At 54.4% G+C, this 15,335-nt stretch overlaps 5 protein-coding genes across 5 annotated transcripts; 1 reads left to right on the top strand and 4 right to left on the bottom strand.

Moving 5' to 3' along the window:
• Positions 1-1,263: 1,263 nt before the first annotated feature.
• Positions 1,264-3,024, bottom strand: G647_04529 (uncharacterized protein; the record flags this gene model as incomplete). The annotated part of the gene is made up of 4 exons (XM_008728870.1): positions 1,264-2,147; positions 2,197-2,617; positions 2,705-2,771; positions 2,837-3,024. 4 exons carry the CDS (start codon positions 3,022-3,024, stop codon positions 1,264-1,266), a joined length of 1,560 nt encoding a protein of 519 aa, XP_008727092.1.
• Positions 3,025-3,806: 782 nt separating this feature from the next.
• On the top strand, positions 3,807-5,917 carry G647_04528 (uncharacterized protein; the record flags this gene model as incomplete). Its single annotated transcript, XM_008728869.1, has 4 exons — positions 3,807-4,120; positions 4,179-4,650; positions 4,707-5,059; positions 5,122-5,917. The coding sequence occupies 4 exons, from the start codon at positions 3,807-3,809 to the stop codon at positions 5,915-5,917; spliced, it is 1,935 nt and encodes a 644-aa protein (XP_008727091.1).
• Positions 5,918-6,010: 93 nt separating this feature from the next.
• On the bottom strand, positions 6,011-7,435 carry G647_04527 (uncharacterized protein; the record flags this gene model as incomplete). The annotated part of the gene is made up of 4 exons (XM_008728868.1): positions 6,011-6,323; positions 6,375-6,544; positions 6,605-7,023; positions 7,117-7,435. 4 exons carry the CDS (start codon positions 7,433-7,435, stop codon positions 6,011-6,013), a joined length of 1,221 nt encoding a protein of 406 aa, XP_008727090.1.
• Positions 7,436-9,673: 2,238 nt separating this feature from the next.
• Positions 9,674-10,672, bottom strand: G647_04526 (uncharacterized protein; the record flags this gene model as incomplete). Its single annotated transcript, XM_008728867.1, has 1 exon — positions 9,674-10,672. The coding sequence occupies one exon, from the start codon at positions 10,670-10,672 to the stop codon at positions 9,674-9,676; it is 999 nt and encodes a 332-aa protein (XP_008727089.1).
• Positions 10,673-12,277: 1,605 nt separating this feature from the next.
• G647_04525 (uncharacterized protein) lies at positions 12,278-13,606 on the bottom strand (the record flags this gene model as incomplete). Its single annotated transcript, XM_008728866.1, has 1 exon — positions 12,278-13,606. One exon carries the CDS (start codon positions 13,604-13,606, stop codon positions 12,278-12,280), a length of 1,329 nt encoding a protein of 442 aa, XP_008727088.1.
• Positions 13,607-15,335: the final 1,729 nt, after the last annotated feature.

Below are 15,335 nucleotides of genomic sequence, written 5' to 3'. Positions count from 1 at the left end.
CAGACAGACAGACAGACAGACAGACAGACAGACAGACAGACAGACAGACAGACAGACAGACAGACAGACAGACAGACAGACAGACAGACAAATGGGGTTGACCGCTTCGGAAGAGCAGATGCTGTTACGTCGCACTCGTACTCGTACTGTGTAGTACGTATGAGGATTCTGGATGTCGCGGGGAGCACAGTTCTGATCCGGCGGCTGACGCTGCATGAACTGTGCTGGACTTGAACTTGGGAGGGTCAGGGGCTTCCCCAGCGCGTCCCTGCGCTACGGGCCATAGCTGGGATGGTAGAAAGAGGGATTTGGAATAATCAATTAATCCCTCGCAAGGACTCAACGTGGAGCAGAAGAGGCAGGGAGGGTATGCAAGTGCAATGCAACTTTCGAGAAAGAGTAGACGGTTTCTGGTTCGGGATTCCAATCACCAGCAATCACACCATTTATGACTTCATAAACGGTCAGCTGGCTGAATAGCTCACGAAGGCTATCCACTAACGACTGGTGTCGGCTGACAGGGGGCATCCGGGGGACTTTGAGGCGACTTTACCGAGTAAATTAGAATGTGCCGGTTAATTAGAGCCTGAGGACAAGTCACAAGATTGGTGTACTTGTACATACTGGTACTCGTCCTGCCACCAAATTACCACGAGAACATGTGCTATTGGCACAGAGGCCAGGCAGTACAATAGATTTCGGGGGGGATTCGGGAAGCCGTACAGAGTATCCCTGGCTGGCTGTGAAGAACATGTGGCGCCTCAAGAGTTTTAATGTGTGGGATGTACCCACGGGTGTGCCTTGTGGCTGATTCCGGAGTCGTAGGCAATTAGCACAGAGTGGACTGACTCAGTGGCTTATCCACGCTGATAAGGCTACTGCTTGGGATGGGGCTACTGTCCTGTGTGCTGGGTAGAGATGCTGGGACATATGGGGTATGTCATGGTATGAAGATGGGGCAAGACTGGTGGGACTACACATCAAGCGGTTGGCAGGTTCTATCTAATGTCTTCAGCGAGGGCTTCGCAACAAGTGCGATCATGGTCCTCACTATGCAACATTACCGAGGAGAAATGGGTAAATTCTATCATAACCACATGGCATCAGACGGGAAGCATTGACAAGTATTAACTTAATAGAATGATCAAGCCCTTTCGCTCGCCATCCTGGCTTTGTCTAGCCTTACTCCGTACTCCGTACAGTAATTACATTTCTACCCCGTGTCGCTATATCCTTTAGAATCCTATAGCATCCGTTGCCGGCTCAAACATCGTTAACATCTTCAACATTGTACTTGCCCATCCGCCTCGGTGAAACCCGGTGCTGGAACAAGTAGTCAATCTCCTGGAAAGTGCGGCCCTTCAATTCGGGAATGTAGAAGTAGCTCCAGATGGTGCCCAAGAGGCAAGCCCCGCCAAAGACGAAGCCAACCTTGCCCTTGAGATTGGCCTTGTCTGGGTTGACCATGTAAGGTACCACGATGTTCATGACGGTTCCAAACACAGCTTGACAGGCCGTGGCCAGACCCACGGTCTTTGCTCGTAGTGCCGGCGTAGAAACTTCACCCAGCAAGGCGAATGCAATGCATCCGATGGTGATCTGGTAGATGAGTGCATATACGACCGTGCACGAGGCCTGAACCCAGCGGGCGGCGGAGGTGTGCACAACATCGAGGATGCCCATGAGCACGAGCACAATGGTCATGCCGATCATACCCCAGACGAACAGCTTTCTGCGACCGAGTGTGTTGATGGCGGCCCAAGAGATAATGACGCCCACGACACCGCAGGCCGTGACTCCGACGCCGAGGTCGAAAGCGTGGGTGGTCTCAATGCCGGCGAGCTCGAAGAAGTAGGTGGAGAAGCCGAGCACGAAGACGATGCCGGACAAGTGCTGGCACGCAAAGACGCCGACAGAGATGGTTGTCCGCACGAGGTTGGTGCCGCGGAAGCACTGGTCCCACCGCGCCGACTTGGAGAGCTCGGCGTCTTCTTCGACCGTTCGGATGATCATGGCGAGCTTGGGCGAAACGTCGACGTCCTTACCATAGAGACGTTCCAGACTGCGTCGGGCATCTTCCAGGCGGCCACGACGGACATAGTGCCAAGGGGATTCTGGTGCGAATGGGATTCCCACAAGGAGGATGACTGTTAAAGTGTCAGATGGCAACTCATATCAACATACTTGTTCCCTTACCAACGAACAACCACTGGATCGCAAATGGTCCTCGGAAGGCCCATCGGTCAGTCCTTTCTCCAAACCCCTTGATCACAGCGTTCGACAGGAGCTGGCCAATGACGATGGCGAAATTGATACCACCCGTGATCATACCGCGAAGGACGAGGGGGGCCACTTCCGAGCAGTAGAGCGGACCAATGGTCAGGTAGAAGCCCAGACCGATACCGAGTATCAATTTGCCGATGAGGAATGCCGGTCGAGTGTTTGAGAACACCTCACCGAAAATGCCGCCAGAGACAAGGGCCAGGCCGACGAGGAGCGACCACCGACGGCCTAGGCGGTCGGAAAGCCATGAACAGAGAAACCCGCCAAAGAACTGTCCAACGCTCGAGATACTATTGAAGCCCGAGAGCCAGGAAGCTGGAATGACTGAGTCTCTCTCCCCTTTGTCGTTTATGAACATATATCTGGCGGATTGTCAGTGGCAGGTGGATGGAAACAGTCGTCAGCCGAAGCCTCTGAGCACATACCCGAACGTGGACCGAAATTGTGGCACCGAAACCATGGCGCCATTGACTTGTGCGTCGAAACCCCTGGCAAAAGTCGGTCAGCCTGACCTCGATTACCGTGATACGGCAGCTGATATCCGAGCACTTACCAAGCGACGCCACTGAAGGCGAAGAAAACACACCAGAAGACCACCGACTTGTTCTTCGTGATGGCTTCCCGCACCGAGAGATTGTGCTCCTCCTCGGCCGCGATTCGGGCTTGCTCGATCTTTGGGGCAACATGCTCAATGATCGAGTCGATGGCCTTGGTATCGTCATGGATGCTGGCTTTCTCCATCTTGCCTCGGGGCCGGTGAAGGATGCTGGGTGATGGCGGTCAAGCAATCCACCTTGGAGGACGAGCTCGACTCATCTGCAGAGGAATCTGGCCTTCTTTATATCGTTGGATCTACCATTCCGTGTTCCATGCATATTCTGGAATAGCTATCCCACCCCAAGACGTGTTTCTTGAGTCACGACACCTCCTGCCGGAGCTGTAGATTTCCTCGTATCCCGGAACTCCGCCTACCAATGGAGGCCGCGTCGGAGAGGTTAGCACACGGTTGGGTAGCATTGGGGCAGGAGGAGGCGCTACCCCGCCCAAACGAGCAAGGAATCGTGCCCTGGTGGAGTTACTCCTGCTCGAGTCGACATGGCTCCAAGCGGTAAAGCAGTGTTGCAGTGACAGGCTCTGGCATGCTCCCCTGCTGACTCCGTACAATGCGGGTGAGGTCAGTCATCCGCACGGCTCGTGTCTCTATGCAGTGGGTTTTCGGCTCGGAAGGCTTCTAGAAGACTGGGCGCACATGGTGAGGCAAACCAGCCTTCTTCGGCATCGTTGGAGCCTATCAACGCCCCCCAGAGGGACTGCCTGCCGACCGGGGGGTGGAGTGGTGGCCCCGAGATCCTCCTCCACAACAAAAACGTGTCTGAGGCGCCCTTTGTGGGTTGGTCCAGCACTCCGCTGAAGGGCTTTATCAGTGCCCGGCATTCCGCTCGTGGACTTCATCCTCTCTCCATCGTCTTCCCCAGATCTTCATCCCCAGTTACCGGGTGGAGAAAGCGTCCTATCGTCGTGCAATGGAAAGCTCGCTTCGGAACATCCTCCATTCCAACGAGCCAAGCTACGATTCCTCGACGCTCCATACAGGCCACTTGCCGGCGGCCGTCCAGCAGAACGGCGCCTTCATCGGCAGCTTGGAGGCTGAAACCGCGCTGACTGAATCCCGGAAACGTCCTGCCGCGCGGAAATCATCCTACCCCCGGAAGAGGGCCATCCAGGCCTGCCAGAAATGTCGAGTGCGTCGGACCAAATGCAACAACGCACGGCCGTCGTGCTCCTCCTGTCTGTCCATTGGTGCAGAATGCACGTACTCTGAAGGAGACCATTCAACGTATGTGTGTGTGGAGGGGGGCGTGCTGATGGCTTGAACCCGTCTCTGACTCCTGCAGCTTCGATTCCGCGAGTCTGGCAATCTTGGACAAGTTGAACACCCTCGAAGAGCTGTTGCGAGCAGGAAACGGCCAAGCCCAGATCGCGGCAGCTGTCTCCAGCACGGTCGCGGACAGTCCTAGCCGGGGGGTCTTGTCCCGGCTGAAGTCGCTGAACTCGCCGAGCCTGGAACGGTCCAAGGATGCCGCGCCTTGTCATATGAACATCGAAGGCGTCTTGTCCTGGTCTGTGTTCGACGATGTGAGCCCCAATCTGGATCTGAAAGGACTCCTCAACTCGAGCCATGGCGCCAACCAGAATCTGTCCATGGCCGCCGAGTTCGATGAGCAGGTGGCCGAGGAGGAACTGGTTGCCCATTTCATGAACAACGTCTTCATCTACAACCCGGTGCTCGAGGAGGCCAAAATTCAACGTTACATGCGTGATGCCCGGTTCAATGGGATCGGGTGGGATGCACAGTCGTGTCTGCTGGTGAGTCCTTCCTCCGTCGACAGCCACTGGAGCAGCGATATTGACCCTCGTCACAGCTTTTGATCTACGCTCACGGATCCATTGGCCCATTTGACGCAGGTCCTCAACAGGATGCCTCGTCGTTTCGCGCGTCTCCTCAATTCCGGCAGGCAGAGTCATACTTCTCGGCGGCGCAGAAACGGATGGGCCATCTGCTATGCCGCACAGGTGTTTTGGAAGCACAATGCTTTTTCCTGGCCGGCGTGTACTTGATGGCAACCTTGCGCCCGATGGAGGCATGGAAGATGTTTGTCCAGGCACTCGCCTGCTGTCAGGCATTCTATACGGAGAAGGAGTCTCCCGAGGTGGACAGGGAAGGCGAGCAACGGCTGCGCGAAAGCATCTACTGGACTTGCTTCAAGTCCGAGCTGTAAGTGTGAAGCGCTTTTGCTCGATCATCGGGCGGCAAAACAGATACTAAACTGCAACCAGGGAGCTGCGCCTCGAACTCAACGTTTCGGAGACGTCGATCTGGGATTTGACCTACCCTGCCTTCTTCCCTTCGCCTCCAGAGGGCCTTCGATCCCAAAGAGAAATTGTATGGTATTTTTATCTCGCCGAAATTGCCCTTCGGCGGCTCGGCAACAGGATCCTCAATTTCATCTACGACAGCAAGGCCACAAGCTCATTGTCCAATGCCGCCGAGTCCACGCTGGGCTTTGAACAACAAGCTTCAGACTGGATCCGGTCCTTGCCTCAGGCACTGGAACTCGATGTACCATCTGTGGGGGAAGAGAGCGAGTTGCACCAGTCGCTCAAGTTCATCCTGAAGGGTCACCTGCTCGATTGCTACGAGATGATGTACTGGCCTTTCATCGTCTCCGCGGTGAACTATGACACGCCGGAGCGGACGCCTACGATCTCCAGTGACTCGATGGACGCCTTTGTCCACAAAGCCCTGGTTGTCTGTGTGGAAAGGATCGAGAAGAACGAGCAGGGATTCTTCTACCGCCACCATGGCACCTGGCTGATGTTAAGGTCTTGCACACGGAGTGCATTTGTCCTTCTCGGAGCGGCCAGGCGGGAGAAATTGACACTGCTCATGCCAGATCGGTGGCGGCAGGCTGTGGAAAAGGTCATGGAGATGTTGAGGTACTGGAGGCGAGAGAGCCGGGATGTTGAAGACAGACTGCGGCTTGTTGAGACGTTGCTGGCAGGCCTGTCATTCACCGATCCACGTGTTCTGAACAAGGTGGACACGTTTTCCTCATCGGGGCCATTGTCATGAGGATGGCTGGCTGGCTGGCTTTATGTGTTCAATACGCACTCCGTGTTCTCAAGGCAACAACCTGGAGGAATGAATTTGCTGGGTCATCTTCGTTCAAGCGTCTACCTGACGAATCTGATACTCAAACATTCTGTTCGACGGGATGCTGTTCTTGTCCAACATCTTCATCGAAGTCTCGATGCCAGCGACCGGGACCTTGTACTCGAACTTCTTGCCGGCTTCTGGCTTCCGGCCATCCGGAAGCGGGTACGGATAAGGGAGATACTCCGGCATGAGACCCAGCTGACACAGGAGTGACGCTTGATCCCAAGCGATATGCTCATGGTACAGACGGTCGCCGCGCACGCAGACGACCGACGTACATGGGAGCTCGACCTTCCGTCCTGTGGGAGGTATGCCAGGAGCTCTTGCGAGAAATGAGTTCATACCCTGCAATGGAAAGGGACAGTGTACTTACAGCCAGTCGATTTCCATGTCATGCGTGAACGTGGCGACGAATTCGTCACAAACTCGATCAATGCCAATTGTTCGACTCACGAGCACCAAGTTCATGTCTTTTGGATTCTTCGGAATGAAATTGTTTGCGTAAAAGTGACTCAAGCTCGCTCGCCCGATACCACCGGTCATCTGCAACCTGATTAGCTGCCCTTATCCCACACGTGCGTGGAAATCAGAGATCTCGCATACCGTGGGAATATGGTTGACATAAGGCTCCTGGACCATCGTGGCCATTGTCTTGGGCACAGACCGTTCTGCAAATTCGAAATACGTATGCTCTTCCCATATAGCCTCGAGATCGAAATCCAATCCACGGATGTGCTTTTTCAAGAAGGTGAGATTGCGCGTGTGTGACACCGCCTCGTTTGTACTGTCGAAGTTCGGCTGGCATGGAAGAGCAAAGTTTGAGGCCTCGACAGTCGGATAAGTGTACACTTTGGCGCCGGGATGGGAGTCTGGCTTGCCCTGCCCAGCAAAATGGCAAAGAACAGGCACCGCGGCGGCCGGAACGACACGATCCCCGACCGTGCCATAGATGACAGCCGCCGATATTCTGGTGTCAATGGCGTCCTTGTTCGCGAAGCTATCCCACAGCGACGTGTCGTAAACTTTTGAACATCATGATTTTCAGTCATTTGCCAGCCGCCAGTGCCATGGATGACTTGAGAAAGACAAAGCACTGCAGGAGGAAACTCACTCACATATCATCCCAATCCCATCCTTGGTATCACATTTCTCACACTCCTCCAGAGCGGTAATGGCCTTCTGGAGAACCGCTTTCTCGACGTTTTCACTCCGTCGGATCTCGACGACGGCAAATCCCTCCTCCGCCCATTTCAGCAGCGGAGGCGGAATGCCGTCCACGCAGATAACCCCGTCCTCGGGATAGCGGGGCGCATTCTCCGCCAGAACGAGAATGAGACCCGGCCCACGTCCCCTTCGAGACAGCGGTGGTAGGAGAGAGACGTTGTTGCTGAGTATCAGCAGATCTGCCGTGGGCAGGGCGCCTTGCTCGAGCATGATCGCGGATCGAGCGGAGCGCGGTGATCAAGTACAGAAATAACCCTGGTGCCCTTGAGCTCTCGTGGGTTATGCAGTAACTAGGATTAAGTTGTGCTCCCAAAACCTTTAAACAGCGAGTCGGCTGGGATATGTTCGCAAAAGAAGGTACTTGTAGGCTGAAGTAAGCATAATACGTATGTATGTACATTCATCATGACCAGGACCCCGGCCGCCAAAGTATGATGGTCTTATCGAACAGGTGGGGTGAGCGGACCGCTCCCCTCAAGACTGTGGCTCGGTACCGATATGTCTGCGCACTACGGGTACAAGTACACGCTACTGTACTCGAGCAGAGGGTCTTGGTTCATGAATGCAGTGGGTGCCACCGAAGCTGGATGGGAATTGATGAATATACATTCGGAGCCTCACGATGAGTGAAGGAACACCACGCCTCCTACAGCAGGAAGTACAACACAGCGCGAGAACACGGCTAAGCGCGGCACTCTACTGTAATTGCCAAACGTGCTTCTGAACAGCAACCGTGGAGGTCCTGACATTTCATCTCACACCTTCCAGCTTCCTTCTCCGAGACGAACTGCGTAGGAAATAAGCGGACTCACAGGTAAACGTTTACAACCAACAAGGCTTGCAGTAAGGTGGCTCGGTGATTTGGAATATGGTACCAGTGCGCTCACCGCAAAGCCCGGTTTTAGGAACGACCCTGTCAGCCATTCACTCTACTCACTAGCCATACAGTGCGGTGGTGTAGTATATGAGGCGTCCCACGCTCGCGGTCAGGAATGCGAATTACGCACGCAGGAGCGAGAACGAATACGTTCACAGTCCTGTGTTGGACGTTCGAGCTCGAGTCAGCCATGTCAACCTCGTCATCTTCCCGGCTGCTGCGGTCTGCTTGGACGCTCCAGTAAGGCATGTGGTGCAAGTACGTAACGTGTGCCAGCTCATAGCCACGTAACTTGTAAGGAGCACTGCAGAGAGAATACCTACATAACCTGGAGAGGCCGTGTGTCCAGACAGCGAGGCAGCCCGCCATCCCGCGCGCTTCCGGACCGTCAAAGAAGAGGGCAAACTCAGAAGCTGAAGCGCGTCGAGCTCCGAGTGAAGGAGGCGGAGTATTGTTGCTGATCTGACAATCAGCGCGGACTTCGTGTTCATATGAAGATAGGTCCGGCTCCGGCAGACGCATGTGCCCTTCGTCCAGCGCCCTCGCCGCTGCTTTGAGTTTTGGGCTCTCTGCCCGACGGACACGCATACACAGTACCAAAGCCCATCACCCGGTTTGGTCGTGGTGATCGCTCATTTTCTCGTCTTCGCAGCCTCTGGTCGAGCAAACGCACTGCGGCGCAGGTCTTCATGTATTCTTTACTCGGTTGATCGATCATATAGGGCGGTCACCAGTCATGGCTGACGCTCGGTTCAAGTCAACCAAAAGAGCGTGACGAGCTCGGAAATCAGGGGGTGTCACGTCTTTCTTTTCGGTACTGCTCGCCATTAGCCATACACAACCTCCCGGTACCATGAAAGACGCTGGACGGTGGTAAGATGTATGTCCCCCAGGCCGGTTTGGGCACACCGTCTGCGAAGGCGCCAGCACGTATTTCCCGCATGCATAGGGGAGTTGATCGAAGGTCATGGGAGGTGGAACCGAGGAGCAGTCATCCTTCACTCCTCACACAACTCTCGGACTGCTCCCGTAGGCGACGTGAGCTGCGAGAGGCCGTTAGAAGTGGTTGCATCTGTTGTGCGTGCTGTGGACAAGCCATACACCTTCCCTCAGACAGCATCGAGGTCAAGCGCTCCTTGAAGCTCGCAGGCGGGCTACGGTACGTGTATCCAGGGTCAACGCTTCGAGGTATATTGGCATACTGGAGTGAAAGTACAGATACCTAGAAATCGGCTTGGAGCTCACGTGCGACTCCCGCCAACGTTGCCGCTTTTACAACCCACTGAGCCCACTCGTCCTCCGTATCACGCTCCTCTTGCCTTAAATACTCACCTTCATCCTGAGCTGCACTACCATGCCTGCCGAAAGTCGGCGTGGGCACAAACGCTTTCAGAACTAAATCGACTTTGTACCGTAGGATGCACGGTACGTTTCGAAATTTGAGATCATGGGAGCTCGACCTTCGCAGATTCAGCCATCCGATGGAGGTGCACCCATTCCAAACTTGACGCGCTGCCTCTACCTATGTATCGTCAGAACTGGGGCCACCTCGCCGTTCTCAAACCCGTCAACTACAAAGCAATCTTCCTTGAACTGAAGCCGAATCGGGTGGTCCTTCCTTCTGGCGTGTAATCAGCAGACTTGGGTCCCCACGCAACCTTCGACAGCGGCCACCACCACCTGCCAGCACCAGTCCGAGGCGCGCTGGTGGAATGTCCAGCGTCGGTGTGATTCTTGGAGTCCGCCCGTGCACCACACTGCCACCATCTCCTACTCTCTGTGGAGGCTATCGTGGATTGGAGGCCTCTGGCAGCAAAATTCGCCGCAAACCGTTCCACCAAGGCGATCACATTCTTGTCTGCCGTGGCATGCGCGTTACGAAGCAACGCTTGCTCATATGTTCCATCGCAGGAATGTCCTCCCCTCTTCTCTTCTTCATTCAAAAGCAGCTCGAGTACGTCGACACGTTTCCGTCTGATTGCCACGTCAATAGGAAACCATAAACGAGACGTCTTGGGGATCATTTTCTGGATGATTTGTGTCGGCTGATCATGTTGAATCGCGGACACTAGTTCTCCTCCGAATTGGTATGTGTAGCTTCCAAAGTCGTCGGCCATGGCTCCGTGGTCCAAGAGGAAGTCTACAAACGGGGCATTTTGAGGACCGCCTTCGCACGCCTTGCTCAACAGCGTCGTTACGTGGTCATCGAACCCAAAATTCACAATTCGAGGTGAGTAGGAGTGAATCAGCTTGAGCATTTCAAGATCTGGCGCCGCAGTGAGCGCATGGATGATTGGGGGAGTGTAAAAGTCGAACTTCGGATACGCGGACCGCAGATATTGGACGATTGACTGCTGTCTACGAGAAATGGCCGCGACGAACAGAGTGCCTGTCGCAGGCGCACCCTTTTGTGTTGCATGCCAGTAAGGGATAGGGTCGTCGCCAGGCTTCACATCGTGCTCGGCGAAAAGCTTCTGCAATTCGGCGACTTGATCCGCCTTGCATGCTTCTTCCATTGCTTCTTGATGAGGAGACAGCATCATGGGTTGTAGAAGAAGAGATCCGGCCATTCTGGAAGTGCTGGGCTGGGGAAGAAGAAGGCTGAGGTTGCTGGATCAAGTAAATGCCTTCACATCTGTCATATAAAGCTAGTCTCGGACCGTATTTGTCTTTGAAGCGACAAGACTATCGTTGTCACGCAGCCATTGACGCTGCAGTCCTTGATATGGCCGCTGCGGCTCGGCGGTTATAACTTCGTCTCAACATGCGCCGACTTTGGGTTTCCCTGTGTTGGCTGCCAGTGTTTGATTCCCGACCCTTTTTAGCGCTTGACCGGAATAGAGCGTTAGCCAGGATCGAGGCCGAAAAGGCAGAGGGCAGAATCGACAAGGCTGCAAACGAAGTACACATGCGTGGAGTACGGTGACGGTGAAAAAGTACCCAAAACGGAGTACGCGGCTCGCAGGTCACCTTCTGGCCCGACCTGATCCTTGTCTGAACTGAGTCTGGCATAGCTCGCAGTACGCACGGCATATCACAATGGACAACCAGATGAAGAATGCTCAACTCGGTAACTTCTCGGTGATAGTTGGCCACAGTGTTGGCATTGATACCGAATGTTCAAGGTACTCTCTGGCCAAACAGCGCATCTTGAGACGGGTCTACGGCACTGTTCCATTCTCCGGGCCGTTCACGTCTTGCTGTGCGAGCATCCTCCTCCAACCCCTACTCCCTCCGTTCCTGTATTCAGTGGTTGTGCTTTTGACCGCTCAAGCCCAGTTCTCCTAGACTGTGCCAAACTTCTCGACGGATGGATCGAAGTAAGGGGGCACCGCACAGGTCTCCTGCCCTGGGCATCTCACCAATCGACTCGGCAGCGTCAGACGCCACGGGAGGTTCAGTGACCGGGAGAATCTCAACCAAGTGGGTTGAATGTCGTCAGTCTGGGCAAACCGGGCTAAAGTGGTACCGGACGTACCCAGGTAAGACAAAATCGTATACTGAGGGCATCAACAGCAGCGAAGAGGCAGCATAGGGGAGAGATCGCGACTTGGACAGCAAGCCGCGACAACAGGGCGATAGTACTTACCGATGGTACTTAGGTGAATCCGTCCCCCTTCAAGTGAGCACCATCTTCTACAAGAGATGGTAATGATGGCGCGCCTTTTGTTGTCGAGACACGATCGCGACATGAAGGAATAGAGAATCCAGCTCAAAGCAGCAGATCGGTCGTGGTGCCACTGAGTGAGCTCTGTGGATCGTGACCAGATCACCGCAGGATCTCTGCGAACTGCGCGCTCAACATGCCCAAGCGCGATTCTAGCACTTGCGCAATCGAGAACATGCGCGATCGCGATAAAACTTGATTCCGAGCTGCAATCCAGATTGAAGTCCGTGGTGAAGATTTTGTCACTTTGACCGTAAGGAAGGCACTCAAGAGCTTTGTGCAAGCGCACTTCCAGATAATCCATTAACAGGCGCTCAAGATATCTCTGGGAAGAATGACCATGTGCGTGCTTTTACTTGTGGTACATATCACGACCACAGCCTCTCGGGCTAGATCAGTATCCAGATCGCCCAAACCAAACCACCCAAACATCATCAACCAGCCTCGTGACAGATAACAACCGGACCTCGCCGGGTATTCTTGGAGAAATGAAAAAAGATATTTTACATCAGGGTAGATTTTCCTTCACTTCATTCGCGTCAGAAAACGGCCCAGAGTCATGCTTGACGAGCTGTGGCCGAAGCGTCGGGCTTGTGACATTCATGTGCTGAGGATCCCTTGCACGGTTGATCGAGTCCTCGATAAGAGCGCTCAGCGTAGCGCTGCCCGTGTGTCTATGTGTTGTCCCGCTTGAAGACCCTCGAGAGAAATTCTCGATACCACTGACGGACGACGACCTTGCCGAGTGGTTTGCCGCGAACGGTTGCCTTGGGATCACAAGAGGTGACACCGGTGACTCGTCAATGACTGTGCTGGGTGTGGTAGCAGCAGGCGAGGCGACGACTTCTTTCTCGTCAACAAAGACTTGAACACTTTCTTTTGGGCTCAGCCCGGTGTTGCTTTTCCGCGCAGCTTCTTTAGCCAGATTTCCGAGCGTCGGCACTCTGTTTCCGGAGTTGACCTTCTTGACCTCGATGGGTCGAGCAGTAACGTTTCTCGCGACAATGGAACTGTTACTGCTGCCCATTTTGGATACCTGTGGAATCTGCGGCGTTCTGGAACTGGGCGTCGACGACGTCCCTGGCGTGTTTGATCCAGATTTGACGCTGACCATATTGGCTTGTGCTCGGAAAGCCTGCACTGCCGGTACGGGGGGTACGATGGCGTCGCTACGATATATAGTGGTAGCCACGCTTGTGCGAGCTAGACTTGGTGCGACGCTGAATCTCGGGTCAATGGAAGAGGTGTCGGACCAAGTAGAATCTCTGAGGTCTCTCGGCATGAAGAAATGTTGCTCAAGCTGTGGTGACGAGGCCGCAGAATTACCAGCAAGACTTCCAGGAATAGCAGGTACTGGTGGAACAAGAAGGCCTGGAGAGTCGGGCGGTGACCGAACGGTGACACCGGGAATATAAGCGATCTGAATTACGTTCGACGCACGAGTGAGAACCGTTGAAGCGATTGAATGCGCAGACCGAGTTGACTGCCGGTCAGCCCGGTGCAGAGTCGATTGATCTCTCTTCTCCGGCGGATCCCATGCCGGAGCTCGCCGTTTCTTGCGGAAGTAGAATCGATAAACCAGGTAAGCAACGACAGCCAGGAGAACAACAGCGCCCACCACCCCGCCGACGATCGGGCCAACAGGTGTAGATTTCTTCGGCGCTGATTGTCCGGGTAAAGAGCCAATCTTGACGCACGTGGTAGAGGCGCAGGAATCGCAGGATTGTGCCGTCAGGGAGCATGTCTCATCAACTGCACATGACGGGCAGCTTGGAGGGTCTGGCGGACACTGAACGCATCGACGAAAGAGGCGATGTGGTGAGGAGTCAAGGGCCATGCTGATCCGTGATCTGAGGGTGTGGTAGATGGCAACAGCACCAGGCGAGAGCTGATTATCTCAACTCGGCTTTGGCTTCTTCCCTTCTCCTCGCCGCAAGACGGACTGTGTCTGCCTGACTGTGATGCTCTTGAGCGCCCGGTTCGGTCGATGGTAATGGGATTCGATAGTGACAGACGTGAGGTGATGCTCGAACAAGGGCGATGGTTAAACGTGAGGGTGTCGAGAAATGAAAGGAGCGCTGCGTGATCGTGGGTGACCGTGTGATGGGGACCGTGCCCTGGACGAAGACAAAGGAATGTGGGACGGCGCAGCGTCGGGCAACAGCAAGACGGCAGAATCAAAGTTCAGAACGGTACAAAAAGATCGAACCCGAGTTGGTTTGTTGAAGGATTGAAGTCAGCGGAACGCAGAGGATGGAGGAGTCCAAGGGCGATCAGAGCTGGCGTTGGCCAGCAGATCTCTCGTTCTCGGCCCTGGGGAGCAGTTGGGAGAGGATGGTAAGGTGGAGGTGAGCAGAAAACGACGTGAACAGGACCGACAAATGGCAATCCAGATTTCGGGTGGCCGAAGGCATGTGCGAGATGAAGGGGCGCTCGTACACGCCGCCCACCGCTGTGGTTGGTAGAGAAGCGAGAGCCCATCACCCAGTCAGGCAAAGCTCCGCCCTCGTTCAAACAAACCTGCGCCGTGGGAGTGTCTCAACGTTCGTCTGCCCGTTCATACTTAAAGCAACGTCACAACATGTAGCCAGAACAGATACGGCTCGAACCCATAATCAAAATCACACAGCCACTTAGCAGAGCAAGTCGGCGGCCGGTGCCCAATACATTGCTTGTTGAATTGCTGCGTTGCACGATGCCACACTCGCAATCCCAGAAAGTGATGGGCTGCGATACCTGCCAAGTGTCCCAGCAAATCCAGGTCACACATTCATAGTTTCACAATAACCTCTCCTTTGAAGTCTCCTATGCATGTTTCGAGCGAAGAGAACCTCGAGTCGAGACTTCAAGAACCCCCTTTGCGCACGTGGCTCAGTATAGACTGCATATGAGGAAGACAAATCTTATACTCTGTACCCATCTCGACGCTATCTTCGGTCTGCTGACGCCGACAAAATCCAAGCACCAGAGATCCTGCGATCCACATCAATAGGGGCAGAAAATTCCTCATCTGGCAGTCAGCAGCATCAATACATCCACGGCCGTCGCATGGCCCTGTGCATAGTAAGGCGTGACGGCCGCGAGTGCCAAAAGAAAATCACAATACAGTATTGTTTCTCTCAAAGTTGAACAGTGGCAGGAGTCGTGGAGAACCAGTCGCATGGAAAACGATGATTGCCACAATGTGGCGCATGAGTTGCACCGCCGCCTCCCGCCAACAGTTCTAAATTTGGCGCTTGTCACCCAGTACCTGAGTGATCGAGCTGCACCACTGGCTTACGTTACTCCGTCTCGGGTCACTCTACTGCGAGTCTTCGAGCACCCTTACGGCGTGCTGCACAGAGTCTTCCTTGCTGCACATGAAAAGGCTAGTCGTACATGCGGTGCTCACTGCAGAACGACTGCTGTAGTGTTTGCTATAGTCATCAAATTGAGACGCAATACTGAAGATTTGCTGATCACCACACCACATCTAGAGATGGATAAAGTAAACTCGTCGCCTGCCTGAGCCCCCCTGAGTAGAGTCGCGCTTGCAATTCCACTGATGCTGCGTCGAATTGCGGGGG

Source organism: Cladophialophora carrionii (assembly GCF_000365165.1).
Source record: "Cladophialophora carrionii CBS 160.54 unplaced genomic scaffold supercont1.3, whole genome shotgun sequence".
NCBI lineage: Eukaryota > Fungi > Ascomycota > Eurotiomycetes > Chaetothyriales > Herpotrichiellaceae > Cladophialophora > Cladophialophora carrionii.
The sequence above is the reverse complement of the archived record's forward strand: the minus strand, read 5'-3'. Positions and strand labels throughout refer to the sequence as shown.